Here is a 23,392-nt window from a genome sequence, read left to right as displayed (position 1 = left end):
TTCATGATAAAAAAGAAAGAACGTCTAGGATAATAACAATAATTAAGACATACAACATATGTGGCTTTCTTTTTTAGCCAGATTTACAGCAAGTTGCTGTATGATTATAAAATGCACCTTATATATGCTTAGAATACTCAAATTATATTTTAAGTTCACCATCATGTTAATAATAGCTGTCAAAAACTACTCTTCCTGTATTTCTGACTTGCACAAGACACAGTAGAGCTGTTTCATTTTAAAACATGTTTATTGGTCATATACAAAATAAAGTAAGCTGTTTATCAACAAACATACAGTATATACATCAATAAATTAAAAGATGCATCAGACCGATGATGAAACGGTTAATTTCATGATTACCAGTACCTTGTCATCATCACTTACATATCTACAAATTCAAAAAAAAGTACAATAATTTAGTCGAAGATAAATACTTACAAAGACCGTCACATTTTAAGTATTTTCCCATAGAAAGTACTGTCGTAGAATAATTTATTACACCCCATACAGAAATATTACAAAACACAGAATCTTCCTATAACAAGGGCTTTTCTGAACAGGCTACGCCATATTCACACAAACTCACTACTTTTCTATAGCTTTAAACCGACCGTTATATACTTTTAGAAAAACACAAATATATTCCAGCTCCCCGGAGCAACCTGGCCGAATGCTCACCTCAATAAGAGAAAAAGAAGAATATGATGTGATATCTGGGTAAGATTTTATGTTAGAGGTCGGGACAATAGATGAGGGCAGGGGCAGCAGAAGGGGCTGACAAATCAAATCCTTTGCCTCATTCACACTCAACAACCTGCATCATAGCGGGGTTAAAGGACCTTTAGAGCCCGGTGGTGTGATTCACTACACAGAAAACAACCGGATGACTTCATACTGATCGGCCGCACAGCAAGATAAGGAGTTAATGATTTGCATCTTCCAGAGGATTTGGGTGTTTTTGAAGAAGCACTCGCTCCAGTTCATTTGCAGACACTTTGTAAAAAAGGGATGGGATAAGTGGGGTGGGAAGTGGGTAAGTGAGTTTTATCAGATGTTTCTCCACCGCTCCTCTCTGCCGCTGTAAAATATTTATGGTTGTGGTTTAGGAGTGGTTGCTTGGGTTTGTGATGAAATGGTCTTTTCATAAGGAGGGTATGACCTCTGTTCAGGCAGCGGAAAGAAAATAAGGCCAGCGTGTCTTACAAGCTCATAAACTCTGTTATGATAAGCCACCAAAGCTAACCCCTGTGTGATCACTATATGTCCCTGCTGTCATCTCCTCATGTTTGCTGAGTGAAAATTAGGATTAAACTTCTGCAAGTGTTTAGAGACCCAACACACTAAATCCACAAGATACTTAAATCTGGAAGACAAAAATAACGACATTATTAAGTTGGACTGGAGGCATTGCATGACAGCTACAGTATATTTTTGCATCCTGTTTTCTTCTCAGTTGGCAAAATTTTTTTTTGATGATTTCATGTTTTTCACAGTTAAGAGACGGTAAATAGTAAAAAAAAAAGATAAGCCACAACACATAAGCGAGATTTAAACAGAGACAAACTGGCGCTGGTATTTATAACCGAGTATAAAATGCAAAACACTCTGTATATAAGCGTTTTAACCTTGTCACATCAAACTGTACCTGCGATTATAAGACAGACAACTTGACACAACGACTACGATAGCATCACTGCTCCTGTGTGGCAGGAGTTCTAATTTTGCCCCACACAGTTGGTTGCATAATTAGAGATGTCTATTTAACAGCGGTCACCATGTTGACACAGTACACGTCCTTTTAAAACTAGAGAAGCATCAAAAACACAAAGAGGGGGAAACATATCTCGTGACAGCACGTACAGTTTGACAAAGCACCTGTAGGTTTCATGTTTTGCATTGAGTTGTTACAAACCTAAACATCAAGTGTCTTCGTATTTTATACAACACACCACAGCCCTACCAGGATTTGCTGGTTAAAAAAAACAACTGGATAACATCATTCAACAAGCAAATGTAAAGACAGACGGGAGGCCAGAGGGACAGAAATAAAGAATATATGAAAGAAAAAAAAAAAACAGGGTAAACCTTTTCAAATATAAATAAATCCATGAATACAATGGGTGCGATACCTACTGTGTAGTCCTGTGATAAGACATTTGAAATAAATGTATTTGAAATTTTCATTTGACATTTGTAGTTCTCTGGTTTTACGCTCAACTGAACATGCAAATGGTTATCAGTGGAACGATTATGGAGAAATAACATTATTAAAATCTCAAACCCGTTCCCTTCCTTCAGTGCTCAGTGTTCACCTGTTTGAATCCCATTTCCTGTTAATGTACTGTACAGATGAGGACACAATTTACTAATCTTAATAACTGCACAGCAGTAGGCTCCATAATCCTTTTTCTTCACAGTGGAAAAGTAGCGGTTCAGGTAAAAAGGCTGCATGGATGTTATGTTTTTTATGACATTGTAAATTGCTTCTAGTACAGTAAATGACTCAATTTAAATCTGGGTTCCTTCGTTAAAAAAACGTTTTTTGAGGCAATCATACTTCATGATGGTAAACCTCACTCTTTCACAGGTTAAATGGCAGAATAGATTTTCTTCGCTTCATAAAACACTTAATATAATAACAAATCTTATTTCACTTCCCTGACACGTAACAACAGTTCAAAAGCAAACAAAACAAGAACAACAATAAATATCGATAACTATATAAATGTACACAGCAAAAACAAATACCTTGATCACACACTACAAAAAACTACTTAGTGAAAGAGAAGGGGTGATGCACAGACTCAATGTTCAACATGTCTGTTATCAGATATCCTGAATACACATGTTCTGAACCTTGTGAGGTAAACCAATTATTGGTCATGTTATCAGCGATAATGAGCGTTGAACACTGCAATAACCAAACCAGCGCCACAAAGGCCTGTCCAGAAACATGGGGGGAAAAAAAGAAATTCCTAAAATGAACAAATAACAGCTTCAGACCACGAGCAGATTAACAACCGATGTAACCCGACTGCAGCGCTGGAGCTGAATAACATGGCCAGGAGGACAAAGATTTCATGATTAGAGTAAAGAGTGCAGTTACCAACGGTGTCATCACCCGCTTCGGCCCGGAAATCAAACAGAGTGAAAGTCTTATCCAAGAAATAGCGAACATCATAGTTACCTCGTCACATACCTACACAGCACACACCACACGCTAGTTCACGGTTACACACACGTGCCTAGTCACTAGAGAAGAAACAAAGCTATTCAGTAGTTAAGCCACTTTTGGTACAATTGCAAAATAGAGAGATACTGTATATCAAACAGATTTCGCTATACCTTTTTTTTTTAAACAGGTCGTTACAAACAATGCAAAGATAATTGTCTTTATAAAACTCCAGACTCTACCGTACATAGACAATGACTTTTTGAGTATAGAACACCACATAGGACTACTTTTATGGCAAAGCTCGTGTGAGATGACAGCTCATTTGTGTGACTGGAAGTTCAGAGAAATACCTTTTTTTTTTTGTTCGTGCTGCACCGTCAGTAATCACATGTTGCTCTTGCAAAATGAGCTCTGTGGTTAAAAGCGAGAGGGATGCAGCATAGACCGTAATCACATTGCTGTAGGCGTAATAACCTAGATTTTATATTCATATTCGTAAACACAAGAACCAATTTACATCAAACAGACATGGGTTCTCCCTAATCACAGAATATAACCTTTCCAAAAAGTGTGCAATAAAATCTAGATAAACATAAGTAAGTAATTGAACTTCCAAATCACATAAATGGCTGTTATCAATATTATTATTAATCCTGATAGCTATTACACAGCTCATATAACAACACATGGCGAATGTCAAATGTTAAATGAGTCCTGATTGGTCAGTATGTCCCAACAAGCACACATATAAGCAACCACCTCCCCTCAATCTCCACCGTCCTTCCCCAGTTTCTCATGTCCTCTTGACTTCTTCTTGATGCATATCATTAGGAGACCAAGGCACTGCCCGTCTAAATGTCCCACTATTCTGAGAGGAAATCATCTTCATCTTAGTTCGGCTTCAACAACCATTTTCCTGCAAACTCTTACAAACTGAGACTTGTAATACCATCATCGCCCTCTTTCTACAGTATGTTGCTTTTTCATATTTTTTTGGTAAATATCTATTGTCTTTTCTCTCCTCTTTCAATTAAATCCAGGAAGTACTGTACGTAAACCAGTCGGAAATTCTAATAAAATGGAAGGACAGAGAAATAACAGAGATAAAAGAGAGAGCGAGAGAAAGAGAGTCGGACATATAGAAAGTGAAGAGACCGTAGAAAAAATACAGCTAACTAGATATAGCGATACCAAAACGAACACGCGTCACAGAATTTCACAGAATTCCTGATATATAACAATTCACACACAGAGAATACACTTTGGACCTCATGTGAATGACAACACAGTACAAAAACAGTAGAAATACAGTTACCACCATTGTGTAATATATATTTTTCTATAGTACTTATTCTGAAAAAGTTCTTGGCTAGGTAGAGCAAGATGGAACGTCTCTGCAGCCACTGAAATCAGCAGGTCACACGAAATCTTGTGTTTTCTTTTGGAGGTCAGGGAACATGTGGTTTTAGAATATGTTTGTTTGTGTAGCTGATTTAAATCTCGTATTAAGATCTAGTGTGCAAATGTGTGACAGGATGATTCTGCATTTACAGATATTTAGATCCACCACCAGTAAAACCTGACACTGAACATTTACATGGTTTAAATGGAAGATGAAGAAAAATTGCATGATTTTTCCAAAGAAATTGGGCCTTTTTGTTTTTTTCCCACATTAAATTCTCAGATTCCCTGACTGTACCAGGTTTTCAGTGACCATAGGAACCCTGTCTATCTGTGCTGTGCTAAATTATCATTCGCCGACCAAGGCCCTTGCATCTGTGTAGTCTCAATAACCGTCCTCTGCCTCCATCCTTTCCTTCATCTGCACTGATCTGAGACAGGTGACAGAAACGTGCTGAGGCGAAGTGATGGAGATTGCCCAGCTGTTTTGGAGTCAATGCAGGGGGAGGAGAGGGGGACGACGGAGAAGAAGAATTACTGTGATGCAGCTGAACTCCTTCCTGATACACCCTCATCTATCTTCCCCTCCCTCAAGACCGTGCATCTGTTTTTGACTTTACTATTGTAATTACACTCGTCGCTGTTGCCACCTTCCCCGGTATGAGCGGACCGATGACTGATGACGCCAACCCTCCTCCGCCCCCTCCGGCCCTGACCCCGACCCCGACATTAGGGCTCCGTGCCACAGTCCTTGCGAAGGTCTGCAAGGCCTCGTACTTGGACCTCAGAGCGTCCAGCTCAACGCGCATGGAAGCATTCTCGTTGGCCAGTTTGTCCACCTCCTGCTGCAGCTGGTCCTTCTGCTTCTCCAACTGCTCCTTCTGGGTGACCCGCTTCACCCGGCAGCTGGCGGCGTAGCCCCGGTTCTTCAGGGTGCGTCGCCGCTGTTTCAGCTGCAGGATCTCCTCTTTGGTGAGACCCCGGAGGTGCTGGTTCAGCTCCCGCACCGACATGGTCACCAGCTCATCGTCTGTGAGGCTGGTGCCATTCTCCCCCGGCTCACGCTTCACCTGGAGGAAACAGGGAGGATGAGTGAGAAAAACAGGGCAACATATCAGAAACAGATGCTTCAGTTTTAAATGTGCACTCTCTTACCTTCAAGGCTTTATTTCCTTTGTTAGTCGTCGTCATGCCACAATTACCTTGCTGTTCTGAACAGACCTGCGGAGAAGCAGGAAGAGTACAGAACATAAGCAGAGAAAAATGACAAAGAAAGACCCTCCTTTGTTTTACGCACAGTTCTTTACAAAAATCAATATAAACCTATTAATTAGAGATCAGTCTGCTGATAAGAGACTCTAGTGAGAGCATGGTACAGTGTTATGCATCAGTATAGTTAGTTGTGTATCAGAGTGTCTCAGTGAAAGTGATTCAAACATTTCTTAGAATTTCCCTGACGTCCTGTTTCCTGGTGGTTACACAGACAGTGCCCACCACCTTTGTGTTGTTGCACTCTTATTGGCTGGCTTCAGACCAATAGTAATGAAATGAGCGTGAAAGGAGGAAGTGGTAAATCTGTGGGATGAACTCCAGGGGAAAACCAACTGTTAGACTTGACACGCACGTGCACGCACGCACGCACACACACACACACACACACACACACACACACACACACACACACACACACACACACACACACACACACACACACACACACACACACACACACACACACCTCACACCTCACAAGAGACTGCTGCAAAGAGACTGGTGAACAGTGGGAAGACAGACACAGACACCAACTAGTGATAAAAAATTAATACTCCACAATGAGCACAGCAGATAAAACGATGCACCAACGTGTTAACAAGGAACAAAAGGACTGACAGAGTCAACAAAGAGGGAGCGTGGTGCAAAAGTGCGAAAGATGAGATCAGTCCTGAGAGCACACAGCTCCACGAGCTCCACGAGCATCTCAAAGAGACGCTTTGTGTGGTGGTGCATTGGTCTGGCTCTCATCTCTCAGACCTGTGTGTGTGTTCGATAAAGGGCGGCTATTGTTGCTGCTGCTGAGCGATCATCATGCGACCAGTCATGATGACTCAGCAGATTCCTCCTTTCACCCCCCACACCCCTCCTCCTGCCATGCAAATTTCTGCTCTCCTCTGTCACTTTTTATCCCCCTCCCTTTCTTTTTCTTTTACTCCCCTCATAACTGTCTAACTATCCTACAAATGTGACAGTGTGCTCAAAAGATAGATGGAGGCAATGGATTGACAGTTAAATGCGGTTGTAGTCAAAACATTTAAGACCTGCCTCACCTGATACTGCTGAATCAGTGTTTATACTCCCCTGTGTTTTTCATAAAAGGACAAGTTAAAAAATAACTAAGAGACAGATTTGGGATAAAGTTATAGTCCTTTAAACATTTACAAGTTTTGTGATTTGAAAAAGCTCCTTGTTTGAGGAAGTGGTGACACTGAAGTGGCGACGCGTCTTGTTCATTCTTATTCTTTTCTGCTAAAGGACACATGCCAGTGAGCCTCCCCCACAATGCACCTCTGTATGTCTGTGAGGCTGCGTGAATGTGTGTGTGTCCAACAGTTATAAATAGCTGTGGGTCAAAGCAAAATGTACCGACAAGCACATACAAGTAATCATACATCCACACAGCACACGTGAAGAGCACAGCAACTTAAAAATTCTGACGTTGACTTGGTGAAAAGATGAAGAGTATGGGAAATCAGCATTGCTACACTTGCTTTGATAAACCAACCGCACTGCTTCCTTCAGAACGTTTAGTTTCAGTACTTCATAGGTCAATAATAAATGCTCTTTCATTAAACTGTGTACATAAAGAGCTTCTTGTAAATACTCGTGAACCACTGTGCTCTCTTGTTTTGTTTGGATGCAGCCTCCCACAGCTGGAGGTGCATCATCGCACAATAGACGGATCAGAGAGAATCAAGTGAGGGTGGCTGCTGTGGGTGGGGGTGGAGAAGAGAGGAGGTGGTGGTGGTGGGGGGGGGGGGGCAGAGAAAAAAAACAGAGGGGGCAAAAGGAGGTTGTTATCCTTCCAGGCACTGGTTTATTTCCCCAGTGCCACCCCCAACCCCCCATCTGCATACAAACAAAAAGCATGACGGCAAACACAAACACACACACACACACACTCCCCCTGCCACCGTGCCAGTGGGGCACGATAAAACACACACGCAACACGGTTGACTGCAAGTCCGCAAATGTTTAAAGGGCTCAGACAATGCGTGATACATGCAGAAATGGAATGCATATTAGGGATTTTGTTTTCTTAGATAAAGACAGCTGACAAACAGAATTATTGCTGGTGCACAAACGGTGATGCAGCTCCTCTTTACTCTGCAAATGGTTCAGTGTCTGTGGTTTGTAGTACATTTGTTAAATGAACGTGAGAAAACTGCAGACAACAGGATGTACCAGATTTGGTTGTAATCAACGTAACTGGATGTGACAATAAGTGAAACCAGTTATCATGATCACTTAAGAAAAAGATGATATTGGTATATTGCTTTTCTCTTTTAAAAAAAAGTTTAATTGTCTTTTTAAAACCGCTATTTAAACAATGTATTACTGTTGTTGTTGTTATTATTTATTATTGAGAAGAAATGCTTAATAATAACATTATTAATTAATTTACCAGCTGAATATACCGTAGTACTGCAATCTCTCCATGTTACCTGTTTGTCCCCGAAATATCACTTGTCCAACAAGACTAGCACTTAGTACAGCACACACCTCCACCAAGGCCCAATAGTCTCCTTAAATTCAAACAAGCTGAACCAAATTTCACAAACTCATAGATATCAGTTCCTAAAATATGCCTGTCTTTCTTCATCGAGATCCATCCAATTTTCTTACAGAGGAAATCTGTGAAAATTTTAAAAACTGCCTATTTGCAACACTAAATGTCTGCACCCTGATCGCGATCCACACCACACTTTCTAACTTGACCCATACCACATCCTTCCACCAAGTTGTGTTTGTGTAATTTGGCTAACAAAAAAACTAACCAACCAACAAACAGACAGGGGTGAAAACACAACTTGCCAGAGGTATTAAATGCCTTAACACCAATTTATTATAAATCTACTGATTAATGATTTACCTGTAAATTGTCTGAAAATTATTACATTTACCCATCGCTATTTGTCAGAGCCTAATGTGACATCTTCAAATTGCTTCTTTTGTCCAACCAACTGTCAAAAACCCAAGGATATTAAGTATGTCAAAGTTTTGTTTTAGAATCTGGAAACCTCAGTTTTGCTCAATGCAATTAGGGTTATCGGGTTTTCAAAGTTTGAGACTGTGGTCCTAAACTCGAGTCCTCCTTACTCCACTATATAGTTTACTTGCTTAGTGTCACTCATGTTCTGGATGCCGATATGATCATGATTATGCTTTTTGATCGACACTCCACATTTGAGCAAAGAGAGCCTAACGTTGCTGTTTGACATGACTTCAGGCTATAAAGTCCTGTCCTAAGACATTTATATGTTTCTGACTCTAAAACAGTAAAAATCCCTGAAACTACTGTATCAACAACAACAATCTCTTTCACCAGATCACACATATTTAAGTCATTATAATATTTTTTACGTTAATTTCAGGCCAGTTCAGGCCATGTGTAGGTCACCCAGGTTAAGGATCATCTGCTGAGCAAAGGTATCGCCATTTATCATGGGCATACACACACACATACACCCTCCCAGTGCCAGAGGTGTCCTTCCCATAATGCTTGCAGGGTGGTCGCTGCAGTGTGGTCAATGCCACAGCCACTGTTGCTACAACAGACAGCTTTTTTGCTGTGGCAGGCAGTATTTTTATGGAGCAACCGAAAGAACGCTGACGACTCAGGAGCAGAGATGCTTACGGTTACAGTGGAGAAACAACACTCACAAACACGGAGAGGATGGGACACGGGGACAGGGATGGAAGGAGAGGTGAGAGGCAGTGGAGATGAATAAAATATGGATGGAAGAGGAGAAAAGAAAGAGAGGAGGGCGAGGAGTTGGTGAGATAGCAAGGTGAAGAACAACTAGGTAAGAGGAAGGGGTGGAGGGGGAGCCGGCGGTGGTGGTGGTGGTGGTGAGGGAGGACTGAAAGAATGCTGACGTCTCCAGAGCTGATTAGCGTTACAGCAGAGACATCACACCCACAGCCCAGAAAAATGCTGAGTATGTAGGGAGAACGGGGCGGGGAGTGCAAATGACAAGGGAGGAAGAAGAGAAGAAAAGAGAGGCAAGTGAGTAGGGGGAAGAGGAGGAGGAGAGAGGTGAGGAAGGAGGGAGGAACACTGATGAGGAAGAACAGGAGGGAGAGGAGGGGGGCAGAGACAGAGGAGGAAGAGGGGGTGGGAAAGTGTTTGGGTGAAAATGCATCCTCAACACATTTGTAAGAGCTTAGCTTGTGTGTCTGTATGTGTGTGCGAGCGTGGAGGGGGCTGGTGGATGGAGGAATGGATGGAGGGGGATTGGGGTTGAAAAAAAAAAAGCCTGAACTCAGCAACGACCAGGACTAAAACCTCCAATTAGAAAAGTTCTGAAGCTGATCCAGTGTAATGAAACTACTGCTGACCATCTCTCTCTCTCTCCCCCGCAACCTTCTGCTCCGTGTCTCTCTCTTTCTCACACAAACACAAACACACACACACACAAGCTTCACATCCTGTCATGTTGATAAATCAAGTCCTGAAGAAGGGATGAAAACGAGAGTAATGGCAAGGCGGAGGGTGAACACAGAGATCATGGGGTTTATAAAGATAGATTAAAGAGCACAAGAAACAACACAAGTCATATAGCAGACTTTTTCTTCACCTGTGTGTGCAGACAAACAGGATGATGAAATCTGTGTGTGTGTGTGTGTGTGTGTGTGTGTGTGTGTGTGTGTGTGGCTGGCCCTCAGACAGAGCTCTAATTAATCTTGTTTGAGAGAACCTATTGCTCTGGCCACTGTCGCCACAGAGAGAGGAATTTCTTAGAAAGAGACTTCCTACTTAAAAGCTGGTGGCATGCTGCACCGGACGCACACACACACACACACACACACACACACACACACACACACACACACACACACACACACACACACACACACACACACACACACACACACACACACAGGAAAATAAATAGCCAGATTAGGCGCTACAAAAGCAACCTGGGGGCTGGTGTGTGTCTGTACACGAGCATAAGAAGGCCAGCGTACAGAGAACGATCAACAATAGATTGTACGAGTCACAAGTCATTCGTGATGCAAGTCTGTCTTTATTGAATAATCCGACCATAACAACTGACTTAACTGCGCCTCCTCCCTCAGGCAACTCTCTGAGCAATAATGGAGAGCACAAAGGATGGCAGCAGCAGAGTGAGGCAGTGAAGCCACACAGCAGGACACAGTGCGAACTTGATGGAGAGGCAAAAAGAGATCAAAATATAAGGAGTGTGAGTTAAAACCTCAGAGCCCCACAGAACTGAGCTCCTGGTTGGCTGTCCACCCTTCATGTCTTTGTTAAAAAAAAAAAAGAAGATGGAGCAGTGCTCAAACTCATTGATCTACTGAGGGCCCAGGGTGCTGAGGGAGTTGGTAAATAATTAAAGATGAGCACTGTGTGGAGGCTCATTGAGAATTAGGAATCAGATCAGCGATAATGGCAACCTGTGTCTGCAAGGGGGAGACGTACAGTCACAGCAGAGATACAGGACCATGGAGAGAGGGCGAGGACGTGAGGGGGGAGAAAACACACCTGTTCAAGCTCTGTGTGTGTGTGTCTGTGTGGAGAGAGAGAAGGAAGCTATTAACTGGGAGGTATGCAGAGCGTGAAATAAGCATGATAACACAGACAGAGAGGAGAGGAGGGAAACACAGGGAAAAGTGAAGGAGCAGACTTGCAGGAGAGTCATAGTCTGGCCCCTCATATACAGTATCATAATATATGCAGAGGGACAAGTGATCACTTTCACAGTGTTCCCAGAGTTCAAAAAGGAGATCCTGTGTGTGTGTGTGTGTGTGTGTGTGTGTGTGTGTGTGTGTGTGTGTGTGTGTGTGTGTGTGTGTGTGCTGGTTAAGTGTGCGCGACACCGTGTTTGTGCAAGTGTGTTATTAAAGGTGAGAAAAAGTCCTGGCGTCGACACGTTTTTCCCATTCCAGGTAGTAAGTCGGAGTGTGATGACAAATTTCCCAACACAAGCAAAAAAACTGCACTGTCAGGCAATTGAGCTCTGGCTCCTTTTTTTCTCTGCCCTTTTTGAAGAGGAGGGAAAGCATGTACCGTAGGTTAAGTTTGTTCTCACTTTGTGTGTGTGCGTAGCAAACAGAGGACTGCCAGGGAGACAAAGTTAAACGACACCTTAAACTTTATTTCCCCCCAGACGCAGCACATCCCTCCCTGGTCAGCAGTACTAACCTGAGACAAAGACAAAGGTCCAGTGCAACAGCAAAGTAAGCACTGTGTGACTCTGCAGAGACACTTTCCTCACTATCAGACACACTAGTGAGGACAAATCATCAGATGCTCCTCAGCAAACATTTTGTCAAAAGGAATGCACACAAGGGGGATGTGTTGGGTTTGCAGTGGCCTTTTGCACGGGCACATTGCTTGTGAGACCATTTTAAGGTCACTCATTTTAGATGGTATGACAGGCATGGTGCCCATCTCCCCCCATACACACACACACACAGCATGACCCTGCAATGTAACGCAGATCAAAAACTCTTCTAGTGTTATATGTAAATACAGATGCCTTACATTTACATAGTATGTTTATGTGGAACTTTTCTTATTAGTTGTGCTCCAGACATAAAGTTTATGCTGATGAAAGGGCATTTAAATGTTTTGTATGTAAATAGAATTAACTGATTCCACCTTCTAAAATTTGGTGAATATTTATTTTTCTTTGTCTGTTATGAGAGAGAATCTGTTTGTGCTCTACCACTCTAAAAACCACAGATTTGCCAAAAACGAAACTAATCTTCATCTAAATTGTCAACAAAGACAGACATGTTAATGGTAAATAAATATCCTCTTTTTGCATATGTTAAAAAAGCATCAGAGACAGTCAACATGCAGTGTTACACAACAAAATCCAATCAGGTGTCATGTTTAAAAATGGTTAAAGAGTCCAACCTGTTGCCATTTATATGTCTATATATGTTTAGTTTCTAAATTAGACTTTCATGTAAACAGAGAAATTCAAAACTCGAAAACAAACACTGCACGGAAGTGATTTCATGCCACAGGTGAAGTCAAAGAGCTGGTGTTACACTTGAGGCCCACTCTTATCTTTGTTCCCCCTCGTTACCACTTGGCACCACACGTTGGTCTGTGTGTCTGTGTGTGTGCATGTGTGTGTTTTATTTAAAAGGTTCAGAAACTCATACCGCAATTCTGGGATCGTCACACTGCAGCTAAAAAATGCGGCAAGTTTGCGCATATAGATGATGCAACTGGTAGACAACCGCTGGTGTGGATGCTCCTGTTACCAGGGCCTTGCATCTCCACAGCTACACGCCATTCTCAATATCTTAACATTGCACGCACACAAAAAAAATCATCGCTATGGGTTAGAGTGTGTGTGTGTGGGAATGAGTAGTGTCCTCTAACTGGAGCCTTCTCAAACAGGTCCAAAATAAACCCACTGGTCCTCTGAGGAACACAAGGATTTGACTGAAAGAGAACCGATCACATTGATTATCTATACGGACGACCAGCTCGGTATTTCACCACACAACAGCCCTTTAAGGGCGCATGGGCACATTCAGTAATTGGAGCCACTTGAACTAAACTTAAACTTGTTTTTTTCCATTTTCTAATCCCTTTGACTTCTTGTGGCTGTTGCAGTGGGATTTATCTTGATTTCATACATTTTCCGCTTCTCAGGGAGGTTATGTAAATAAGGAGTCAAGACACTTGTGGAGAGGGGGATTCTACACACATAAACACACACGCACACACATACTATCTCAGAATACACAAGGACAAGCAGCACACTCCCACAGAAGTAGAAAAAAAACAGTGGAGCACAGCAATGATTATGCACCAGATCTGCTTACACCATATTTCATCATTACTGTGGAGAAAAAACACTCAACTATTGATCTGCCCCACTGCTTCCTTTTCTCTCCGCCGCTCGCTCTCTCTCTCTCCCTCCCTCCCTCCCTCTGATTCCATCTTTTATTCCTGCTTTTACTTCTCTCTTTTAACTCCTCTCTCGCACTCTGAAATTTGCAAGCATAACAAGACTTTTCTGAAATGGATCCCAGTAGTAAACAAGATCATAAACATGCAGACGGCACTTTGGAGATTATTCCCCAATATTATCTCTCCTACACACACACACACACACACACACACACACACACACACACACACACACACACACACACACACACACACACACACACACACACACACACACACACACACACACACACACACACAGAGACAGGCACGGGAGGTGGACACAATACTGTGAACACCTGTGCAATCTAATGCAATCTACCACCACAACCCTGCAATAAATGCTGCCGCTGTGAAGCATCTTCAGGAGATAGAAAGGATTATGGAGCGACACTACAGGAGCATGTTTCAATGTCATGGTGCATAATTACAAAACGGGATTGATAATTGAAAACCAGCTCAGAATAATAGACTTGAATGAACACCTGACTGATACTTATGGATAATGAATCTTAGTAAGTACATTTTTGCTAACGACTGCAGTGACAGCACCCCAAGTCGGAACTCTCTGCTCACTTCATTCTTTAGTCTTGTTTGATTATTCCTTCATCAGATATTTCCTGGGTTATATCATAATTTTTCTTGTTTTCAAATAAAACCTTGTCATGGTGTGTGTATCAGGACCGAGAATGAAACCCATCCACATGAGTTAGACAATAGAACATTATCAGCGTCACACTGATAGGACGATGGTATTTTCTTGTGGCTAAAAATGCCAAAAAGAGAAAGGTGCTCCAGGAATTACACAGTGCCAGAACACCCCGTCCTGTTTAATAACCATGTCTGGCCCACGTATTTCAAAGGCAACAGCAATAAGTTCTTAGAACAATACACGGAAATATGCATTTAATTATCATTTTAATCAGTAATTAATCTGACTGGGATTTTACCATTTCCTTTGACCCAAGCTGACACTGTTCAAACAGCTTCTTTTGTCTGACCAACTCCCTGAAGTTGCACTAATTAGACTTAAAAAACAAACACTTTATAGATGAAAGCTGTTGCCGTTTGATTCTCCAAACAATCAGTTTATCAACATAAATAATCTCTTTCTTCTTGAATAGACACCTGTTCAATAGCTTCTATCCTATCCATCCTATACCCCAAATGCAGGGAATCAAACAAGGATCCATGAGCACAGAAACACACACACACAGTTTTCTGATGTGGTCAAACAGACTGATGTTACACTCATTACTTCCTCTTGAGGATCGAGACTTCAGATGTGAAATGACGGAAAGGAAACAACTGTCAAGTGCAAAATGTTGAAATGGCCAACTGATAGTAAAATCATCTTCCCATTGCTATGACTACACACACACACACACACACACACACACACACACACACACACACACACACACACACACACACACACACACACTTTTTAACCTTGGTGCTTACTTTGCTTTCTTACTTGCAAACCCTACAGCAACTAGATCTTTATAGGTGTTGTATCTCTTACACTCTTGGCACACACACACACACACATACTCAAACACACGCACACACACAGTCTCTCTCTCTCCCTCACACACACACACACACATACTCAAACACACACACACACACAGTCTCTCTCTCTCCCTCACACACACATACGACACAAGGCAAAAGAAACTAGCTGTGGTAAGTAACAAGTGAAAACGCCATCTGTCAAGCGAGAGCGCATTTGCTTCGCCTCAGCATTTTCAGGGGAATGCCTTGAAGACAAAAAGGTCCTTGTTCTCAATCTCTCCGCAAATCCCATCTCTCATTCTTCCTCCCTCTTCCTTCATCCCCGTTGCTCTGTGCGCTTTGCCGCTCCGCCACCATCAGCAAAGTTGCACACATAAGCATTGGTCAGCGTTCAATTACCATGAACACCAGGGAAGTGGGGAAAGTACTTGACAGAGAAATGCACTTCAAGCACTGATTAAATACTGATACCAAGTATAAAAAGCTTAGCCCATAGGTTGTGTGTGTGTGTGTGTGTGTGTGTGTGTGTGTGTGTGTGTGTGTGTGTGTGTGTGTGTGTGTGGCAATGAGAAAAGGAAATGGGGAGAAATGTGTGTGTGTGAGTGAGAGAGAGAGAGAGTAAGGGGTTGAGGGGTGCTCTTCTCTCCATCTGATACAACTGTTTCATCATTATGACCCTCTATTACAGTACTTGCCAACTTGCTTACTACATACTTTTGATACACTCCGCAGAGTGCTGACTCGAACTAAAGCTGCTGATATGGAGTCATTAGGGGGTGAAGTTTCTGTTTTTCTTGTGCCCACAGAGCTTCCCTATTACTCTTCAGTGTTTAAGAGTTGCAACGCTCATAGGTTACAACCGGGCGAGCACATAATGGCCCGGCTACAGGAGATCAATCAGAGCAGCTTCTGTTGCAGCAGGGCGCTATATAGTTCAATGAGGTGCTTGCTTTTTTTAGCACATGCAGTGGGTCCCTGTGTGGGTTCATGTGCAGTAAGTGTCCAGCATTAACCACAACAGAAAAGTGTCCTTTCCCCCCAGCTGTCATTTGTGTTTGACCAAATTTTGACAAAACACACAAACACTTGTCCCTCTATGGTTGTGAGGTCACTCTTTGGCATAATGCATTCCCTAGCCCCTTACCCTAACCTTAACCATCACAACTAACCCTAACCCAATTTAATCCCTAACCCAAAAATCAAGTCTTAACCCTCAAACAACAACCCTTTGAATTTGTGAGGACCAGCCAAAATGTCCTCACAATGATGGTATTGAACCAAAATTGGCCCTCACACACACACACACACACACACACACACACACACACACACACACACACACACACATGTTAGATCTTGCACACTTACAGATTGGGTTTTAATTAGAAATGAGCATATCAAGGGTAGCAGGTGTCATTGCTTTGTCTGCTTGTGAGGTTTGTTTTATTCTCCACCTCTCTTCTCTCCCCTCTTTTCCACCCCCCCCTCCATTTCTCTCCTACCGGTCGAGGCACATACACTCTATACATTTTCATCTTCGAGTGTGATTGTGATTTGTCCCTATGCAACTGTAACTGAATTGAAACAAGACCCCCAAAGTAAAACAAGAATGGGGGTTGAACAGCTAAATAATTCAGCGCGTGTTATTTATCCCGCCTGCGCGCACACTCTCCCCATGTGCTTTAAATCCCCTGACCGAGGATGAGTGGGATCGAGCTGCACGAACCAAACCTCCACTGAGAAAACCATCTTTTGTTCTTAGCAGTGGTGACAGTTTGAAAAAGCCCACACGAGCTCTGACCCCCCCCGTGCACCGTCACCCCGCCGCTACACGCACATGAACCGGGGCCCATGTTGGTTTGCACCGAGCTCTTCCTTCCCTCGCGCCAGACCTTTGTCCGCCCGCCGCCGCCGCCGCCGGTGCCATGTTGCCATGGCTCCCTCGTGCCTCCGCTCCGCTCCCGCGAACGTTGCGAAATAACGACGTTGTGATGAATCAGCATCTCTGCCGCCGGTGTACAACACAACGAGACACGCCAGGAAATAGACCGGCTCCCTCCGTCTTATAACAAGGGGCTGAATGCGCCGTGTGGCCGTGGAGGGATAGCGACGGTGGAGTGGAGGCCCGGCTGACACAAAGCAAATGTCAACACAGTCCCCAGCAGCAGCCGCCGCGGGACGTGGAGCTGTGTCCGCCGGACTCTCACAACACAATGACAGCTGGGGTGGTCGCTGCTTCTTTCTTTTATCCCCCCCCTCCCCACCACATCACATTTTACTGAACCGAACAAGCAGCGACCAGACTAAAATGTCACCTCAGGAGCAGGAGGGCAGATAAAGCCTGAGTTTAACAAACCAACAGCTGATCGGTCATCTTCTTACCTGCGCGGCGGCGGCGGCGGACACACACACACACACACCGAGAGGCAGGGAAGCGACAGCGGCTCGCGGCAGCTTGTGTCCGCCGCTGCCGCTTCAGCTCCAGCTCCCCGAGCAGACGGAAGCACGGAGCTGCTCTTCCAGGGTTTCCTCTTGAATAAGTTGTGACTCTACGCTCAGGTTCCTACTTTCGCGTCTCTTTCTAGATATTCAGTCAATTAGTCGTCAGAAACCGAGGGAATCCCCGGGAGTAGCGGCGGCACGGAGCGCGCTCGGTCCTCTAATACCGACACATGGCTTCTTTCTTAAGCTTGACAGCCGCACGTAACGTAGCCTACACCCCCTTTGTCTGTGTTGTTATGGAATCTCCGGCTGATAAGTCGGCGGCCGAGCGACCGACCCCGGTGTCGGTAGAGCACGTTCGGGTCCGGATGACGAACCGGGATCGCGATGATTCAGCAGAACCACACCGCGCTGCTGCTGCGGCCGCGGAGACTCGGACTGAACGGGACAGCGCAGCGGCGGCGCACACCGGGGACAAGCGGCAACGTCAACGCGACCGCACTCGGCGGCGGCGGCGGCGGCCGTGCACACTCAGCAAAACAGCGCGTCTTTATTCAGCAGTTTTCTTTTCCTGCAGGAAAATAAATAAGAGTTTTTGCTCCACACAAAGCTGACTCACCCAGAAGTCAAACCGGCGCCGTTCGCCCGCCGCACCTTCGGAGGTTGGGGTTCCGCCGCTTGGTTGGTCGACCCGGGGAAGAGCCGAGGCAGTTGGAGGAATGTTTTTTTCCGCTCACGCCTTCTCGCAGGTCTTTAGATACATCCACTCCTTTATGGTCGGAGGCGCCAGACGTCAAATGATGTTTGGATCACATGGTTTCATTCATGAAGCGGCTACGCAACCCGCATTTAAAGAGACACGAGACGCTACTACTGTGTGATGGACTGTTCCAACAACAACAGCCTGAGAGGAGAAGTGGGACCAGGAGCCAGCCCCACCTCTGTGTGCACATCTCTGAGCCAACACACCAGGCACCGGGTCCCCAGAGAAGGGATCGCACGGGACACGGCTGATGCTGGAAAAAGAATGCTCTCACTGTTACTGAGTAACAATAAACTAAACTTTACATGGCACCAGATTTGACTGCATTTTCCCATCTTGTGTTTTTTTTTTATGAAAATGCACAAATCCCCCAAAAAAGGACAGCATGAATGTGGAAAGACAGACACCAAACAAATAGAAGAACAGATACATTTAATTTGTATCTGCACACATGGACAAGAAATGCACTAAATGTGAAGTACTACACAAGGATTGGTTGATACGTCCAAACAATTATATAAATTGTTGATATCAGTTGACATCAATAGTTATCATGACAAATGTCACATTATTAGTTCCATTAAGTTTACAGACGGATTTTCTCTTCTTTATGGGCAGAGACTCACAAACACGGGATAAAGAGTTATTTATATTTTGAGATTAAATTTACAAATCTGAGGTAGAAATATTATACCTCCTCAATGTGCTTAAACAATAGATAACCGTTCTATCAATACATATTGAACCTTTGTTAAATTGCTGCTGATAAATATGATATTGAGATAAGTGTTGACATTGTTTTATCGCCCTGCCCTGATGTCTGCACACTCACACTTTTCTTTACAGGACCTTTTTTCAAGCTGTTTATCAATACAGAAAACTGACAAGTGGATTTTTATCACTGTCACTTCCCTTAAAAGAACATGAAATGAACATATGAAAAAAATCTCCTGACTCAGCTTCCACAAAACAAACCATCACTTTTAACATTTAAAAAAAAGGTCGAGAAGTTGTAAAGAATTTCAATCTGGAAATTATTTTTTGTTGATTTTGCACTTTTACAGCCAACTCTGTTTTTTAAATTTGGTTATCTGAATGCATGACAACTTTAAAATATTTCCTGTTTTTAGTGGAAAAGCTCATTGATAGACTGAAGAAAAGCATGAACCTCTAGAAGCAGACCATTCATCATACACCATCCATCCAGATTTACAACACGATTTAAAAACACATCTAAACAATTACGACTAATTGTTTATCAATATTCTATTTCCATTTCTCAGAAACTAATGACTTCCCTTACAAGAAAGCACTCAACCAATATTAGCAGCCTATTTCCAGATAATGCCACACAATTGATAAATAGTAGGTGGTATTACATATTCATTAACTGATAAAACTCCACTTGGACGTCTTTGAGTAAATCTCTGAGAGGAAAGATTCCTTATGAAATATCACTTGAATTTGGCTTGAAAAAGACGAAGACAGGGGCAGAACATAATCACACAGCATTTTAGGAGTAGATTTAAAACTGTTTCCTGGATCTTAATGGCAGTTTTCCTTGGAGGAAGCATTTTTGGCAATTTTCCTTGCGAAGGACCTCCAGACGTTTTATCAGCACAGTCTGGACTGTTGAGTGCAGAGCTTTTCTTCCTGCATACACTGTGGACACACATGGAGTATAAATGCTCCATATGCTGGCAGTTTTGAGTAGATGCTATACGGGGCTATAATGAAGTACAATTTGAGGTTATTAAAAGGTACTTATTGTGCTAATCTATGTTTATTCTATGCTACTTTACTGCAGATCACTTCAGAGGCCAAATGCTGTAATTTTAACACCATCATATTCTTCTGACTGCTTTAGTTATTTTGAAGATTCAGATTATTCTATTAACAAATAAATACATGTAGATATAATGAGGCCCAACTTTAACTACAACATCAATATATATATATCCATTATTACAATATAATTTCTTTTCTGAAATGGGCTATTTTGCATAATGATTACTTTAGCTTTTTGTATATTTTGATACTAATGTTTCTAAGATGGTATTTCTTCATTGTGGTATTACTACACTTACCTATTCCAATGAGCTGAGTACTTCGTTTCTTGCCTTACTTTGGAAACTAAACCCCACAAAAACTGTTGTGTCAGAAACACAGTGATGTAGTGAAAACTGGAAACTGACCACAATCACTAAACTGCTGTGTTTAAGTAACACTTTGAGGTCAATTCTAGTATTTTGAGCTGAGTATTACAATTGTATGCTACATTGCGTAACACTATATTTCAGACAGAAAGAATGTACTTTTTACTCCAATACATTTATCTGAGCTTTATTCACAGGGAGGGGATGTGGGGGATATACAGTGGTTGTTGTAAAGCTGAGTGATCTCTTCTTTTCTATTGGAGAAGTTACAGTAAGGAAACAGACTCAGAATATAAGCAGTATAAAAAACACATGTCTATCGAGATTGTTTAAATTTAAAAGCTTTTTTTCACAATGCATGGCATGATAATTAAAGCTCAAAGTTACTAGTGATAGTTAGCCTCACTGTGAAAGATAGCAATGTGGATTATAAACAATTGAATTCTTACTTAAAAAAAATTGTACAGGTGCTAAGCAAAAGCTCCTTTGACAAACTCCAACTTGCTGTCGTATGCCTTTTATTCAAACTGCATTTAAAGGACAGAGCATGAGGAGAATGTTTCACTTTTGTTAAGAGCCAAATTTAACACTTAAGGCAGAACTACAAACACGTGATAAACACCAGGCAAAAACATCACTATGGTGAAATATGGTGGGGGAATGCTTTACCATCATTGTGAAGTGATTGTCCTTGAATGGACCAAACAAAGCCCAGACTTAAACCCCATGGAACGTCTGTGGAGAGACCTGACGGTGGCCGTTCACAGGTGTCCAATCTGGTGGAGCTTGAGAGGATCTACCAGGAGGAGCAAGATAAACAACTCAAATCCAGGTGTGCCGAGCTTGTAGTGGACTTCCCCTGGAAGAGCTGAAGTTGTAACTGTGGCCAAAGGTGCTCCTACATAATATTGAATTATGTCTGAAAACCTTTGTACATGAGACATTTCATTTTCAAGTTTAAAAAAAAGAAATCTTGTAAATAAATATCCTTTTCTTTATTGGTTAGAAACACAATTTTTTGGTTCACTGGCAAGTGATATGAAATCCCCAGCCAGAACTATTGGTATCACATTTGATTGAAAACTAAATTTTGAATCCCATGTCAATAATCTTATAAAATCTTGTTACTGCCACCTAAGAAATAAACCAAACTTCATTCAGGTCAGTCTTCTCCAGACCAAGAAAAGCTTATTAAATTGTCTTCTCACTCCGGACTACTGCAATGCACTGTTTTCATGTAGCCCTCATTGGCTGCCAGTTAAATTAAGGTTTGACTTTTACAGCTCAGCACGGTCTGGCCCCCAGTTATGTTACAAAGGAACTAGTTCCCTCTGCTCCAGGCAGTAATCTAACATTTCCCAACTAACACTTGGTAGCAGTTCCTAAATCAAGCCTGGTGACTCAGGCTTACCGGGCTTCTGCCATTAGGACCCCAAGGCTCTGGAATTCCATGCCAGGAAGAGATTAGACTTGCCAGCACTTAATTAGTTTTTAAATCAGCAATCATAAAACATATTTTTAAAGGAAAGTCTTTTTATTGCCTGATTTTAACTTGTTTTAAAAGATGTTGGTTTTTAATATTTTCTTTTACGTTATCCTTCTTATTTTGTTTTTTTCTTGCTTTCATCTGTGTTGTTTTATTCCCATAAATCTTGTAAATCACTTTATAACATTATTTATATAAGTGCTATAGAAATAAAGTTCTCTCATCATTACTGAGTGTAGACTGATGGGCAAAATGGCATTTACAATAAAGTATGTAAAAGGTGATGTGGTCTGAATACTTACTGAAGCCACTGTGCACGTCTCATTCCCAGATATGTACAGTAGAACACAGGTGTGTGTGTCTGAGTGCACCCTGGAGACCTGTACACTTCACATCGACACCAGAGAGAAGCACAAGCTGCAGATTCACTGACTATGTGGTAACAGTAAGAGCTTCCTCTTTTCTGCAACCGTTTCACCAGACAGCTGCAGCAGACTGATACTGTATCAGCCCAGAGATCACAGTTACACACACACACACACACACACACAGTGCACAAACACAGAAACAGGAACATGGATGACTGCCACCACAAACAAACACCTCTTACTTGTCTGTTTTTCATCGTAAAGAGAATGAGGGGGATGTCCTGTGGAGGTGGTGATGGAGGAGAGAATCAAATAGAAAAGAAAGAGCCTTTCCATCTCTGTACTCATCTTGGTTTCTGGCTCTCCTCCTGGCCTTGATACCATATGCAAACAACCATGTTGCAAAGGTCAGTGATTGCATTGATTGAATGGAGATGACAGGTAGCATCTGGCCTACCTGTGGACAGAAATCCCTTGCTGGGCTGGATTCAGCACGTGCTCACACACACACACAGACACACACACACACACAGTCCAAACTTTCCAACTCTAGGATTATCCGCCACTGAACTGCCATCTTAGACGCTCTGCCGGTGTCAAAATGATTGACACAGAGCCTCCTCACCTTGGGTGGAATGGAGGCACTTAAATCCGCCGCAACAGAAGTCTAATAATGAGAGGCAAATGGAAGTCTCCCCGGGAATGGCTAATCTTAACGGAGAGCGACAGGAGCAAGCGGAGAATAACCTTTTGGCATAAAAAAGGGATTACCAAGACACTTCAGTGGCGGAGGAAAAACCATTGCACGCACAAATAAACAGCCCAAGAGCACTAAGAGCATGTGGGTAGCAATTTAATCAAGG

The 23,392-nt window shown here is 42.6% G+C and overlaps 1 protein-coding gene across 2 annotated transcripts; it reads right to left on the bottom strand.

Moving 5' to 3' along the window:
* Positions 1 to 231: 231 nt before the first annotated feature.
* Positions 232 to 18,706, bottom strand: mafgb (v-maf avian musculoaponeurotic fibrosarcoma oncogene homolog Gb). 2 transcript variants are annotated; one of them, XM_035181891.2, is made up of 3 exons: positions 17,697 to 18,706; positions 5,735 to 5,800; positions 232 to 5,649 (listed from the first exon to the last, which is right to left on the bottom strand). In XM_035181891.2, exons 2-3 carry the CDS (start codon positions 5,768 to 5,770, stop codon positions 5,170 to 5,172), a joined length of 516 nt encoding a protein of 171 aa, XP_035037782.1. In that variant the 5' UTR covers positions 5,771 to 5,800; positions 17,697 to 18,706; the 3' UTR covers positions 232 to 5,169. The 2 variants fall into 2 exon arrangements, with proteins under 2 accessions (XP_035037782.1, XP_035037774.1); XM_035181883.2 differs by having other exon boundaries at positions 18,376 to 18,706.
* Positions 18,707 to 23,392: the final 4,686 nt, after the last annotated feature.

Source organism: Hippoglossus stenolepis, chromosome 2 (genome assembly GCF_022539355.2).
Source record: "Hippoglossus stenolepis isolate QCI-W04-F060 chromosome 2, HSTE1.2, whole genome shotgun sequence".
Lineage (NCBI taxonomy): Eukaryota > Metazoa > Chordata > Actinopteri > Pleuronectiformes > Pleuronectidae > Hippoglossus > Hippoglossus stenolepis.
Note: the sequence above shows the minus strand (reverse complement) of the source record. Positions and strands in the feature narration are given on the sequence as shown.

Bases quoted from the DNA above. Each gene is read 5' to 3' on its own strand.
- mafgb (XM_035181891.2), bottom strand. From the start codon at position 5,770: ATGACGACGACTAACAAAGGAAATAAAGCCTTGAAG. The intron at 5,650-5,734 runs GTAAGAGAGTGC...TGTTTCCTCCAG, and splicing joins AAGGAAATAAAGCCTTGAAG to GTGAAGCGTGAGCCGGGGGA.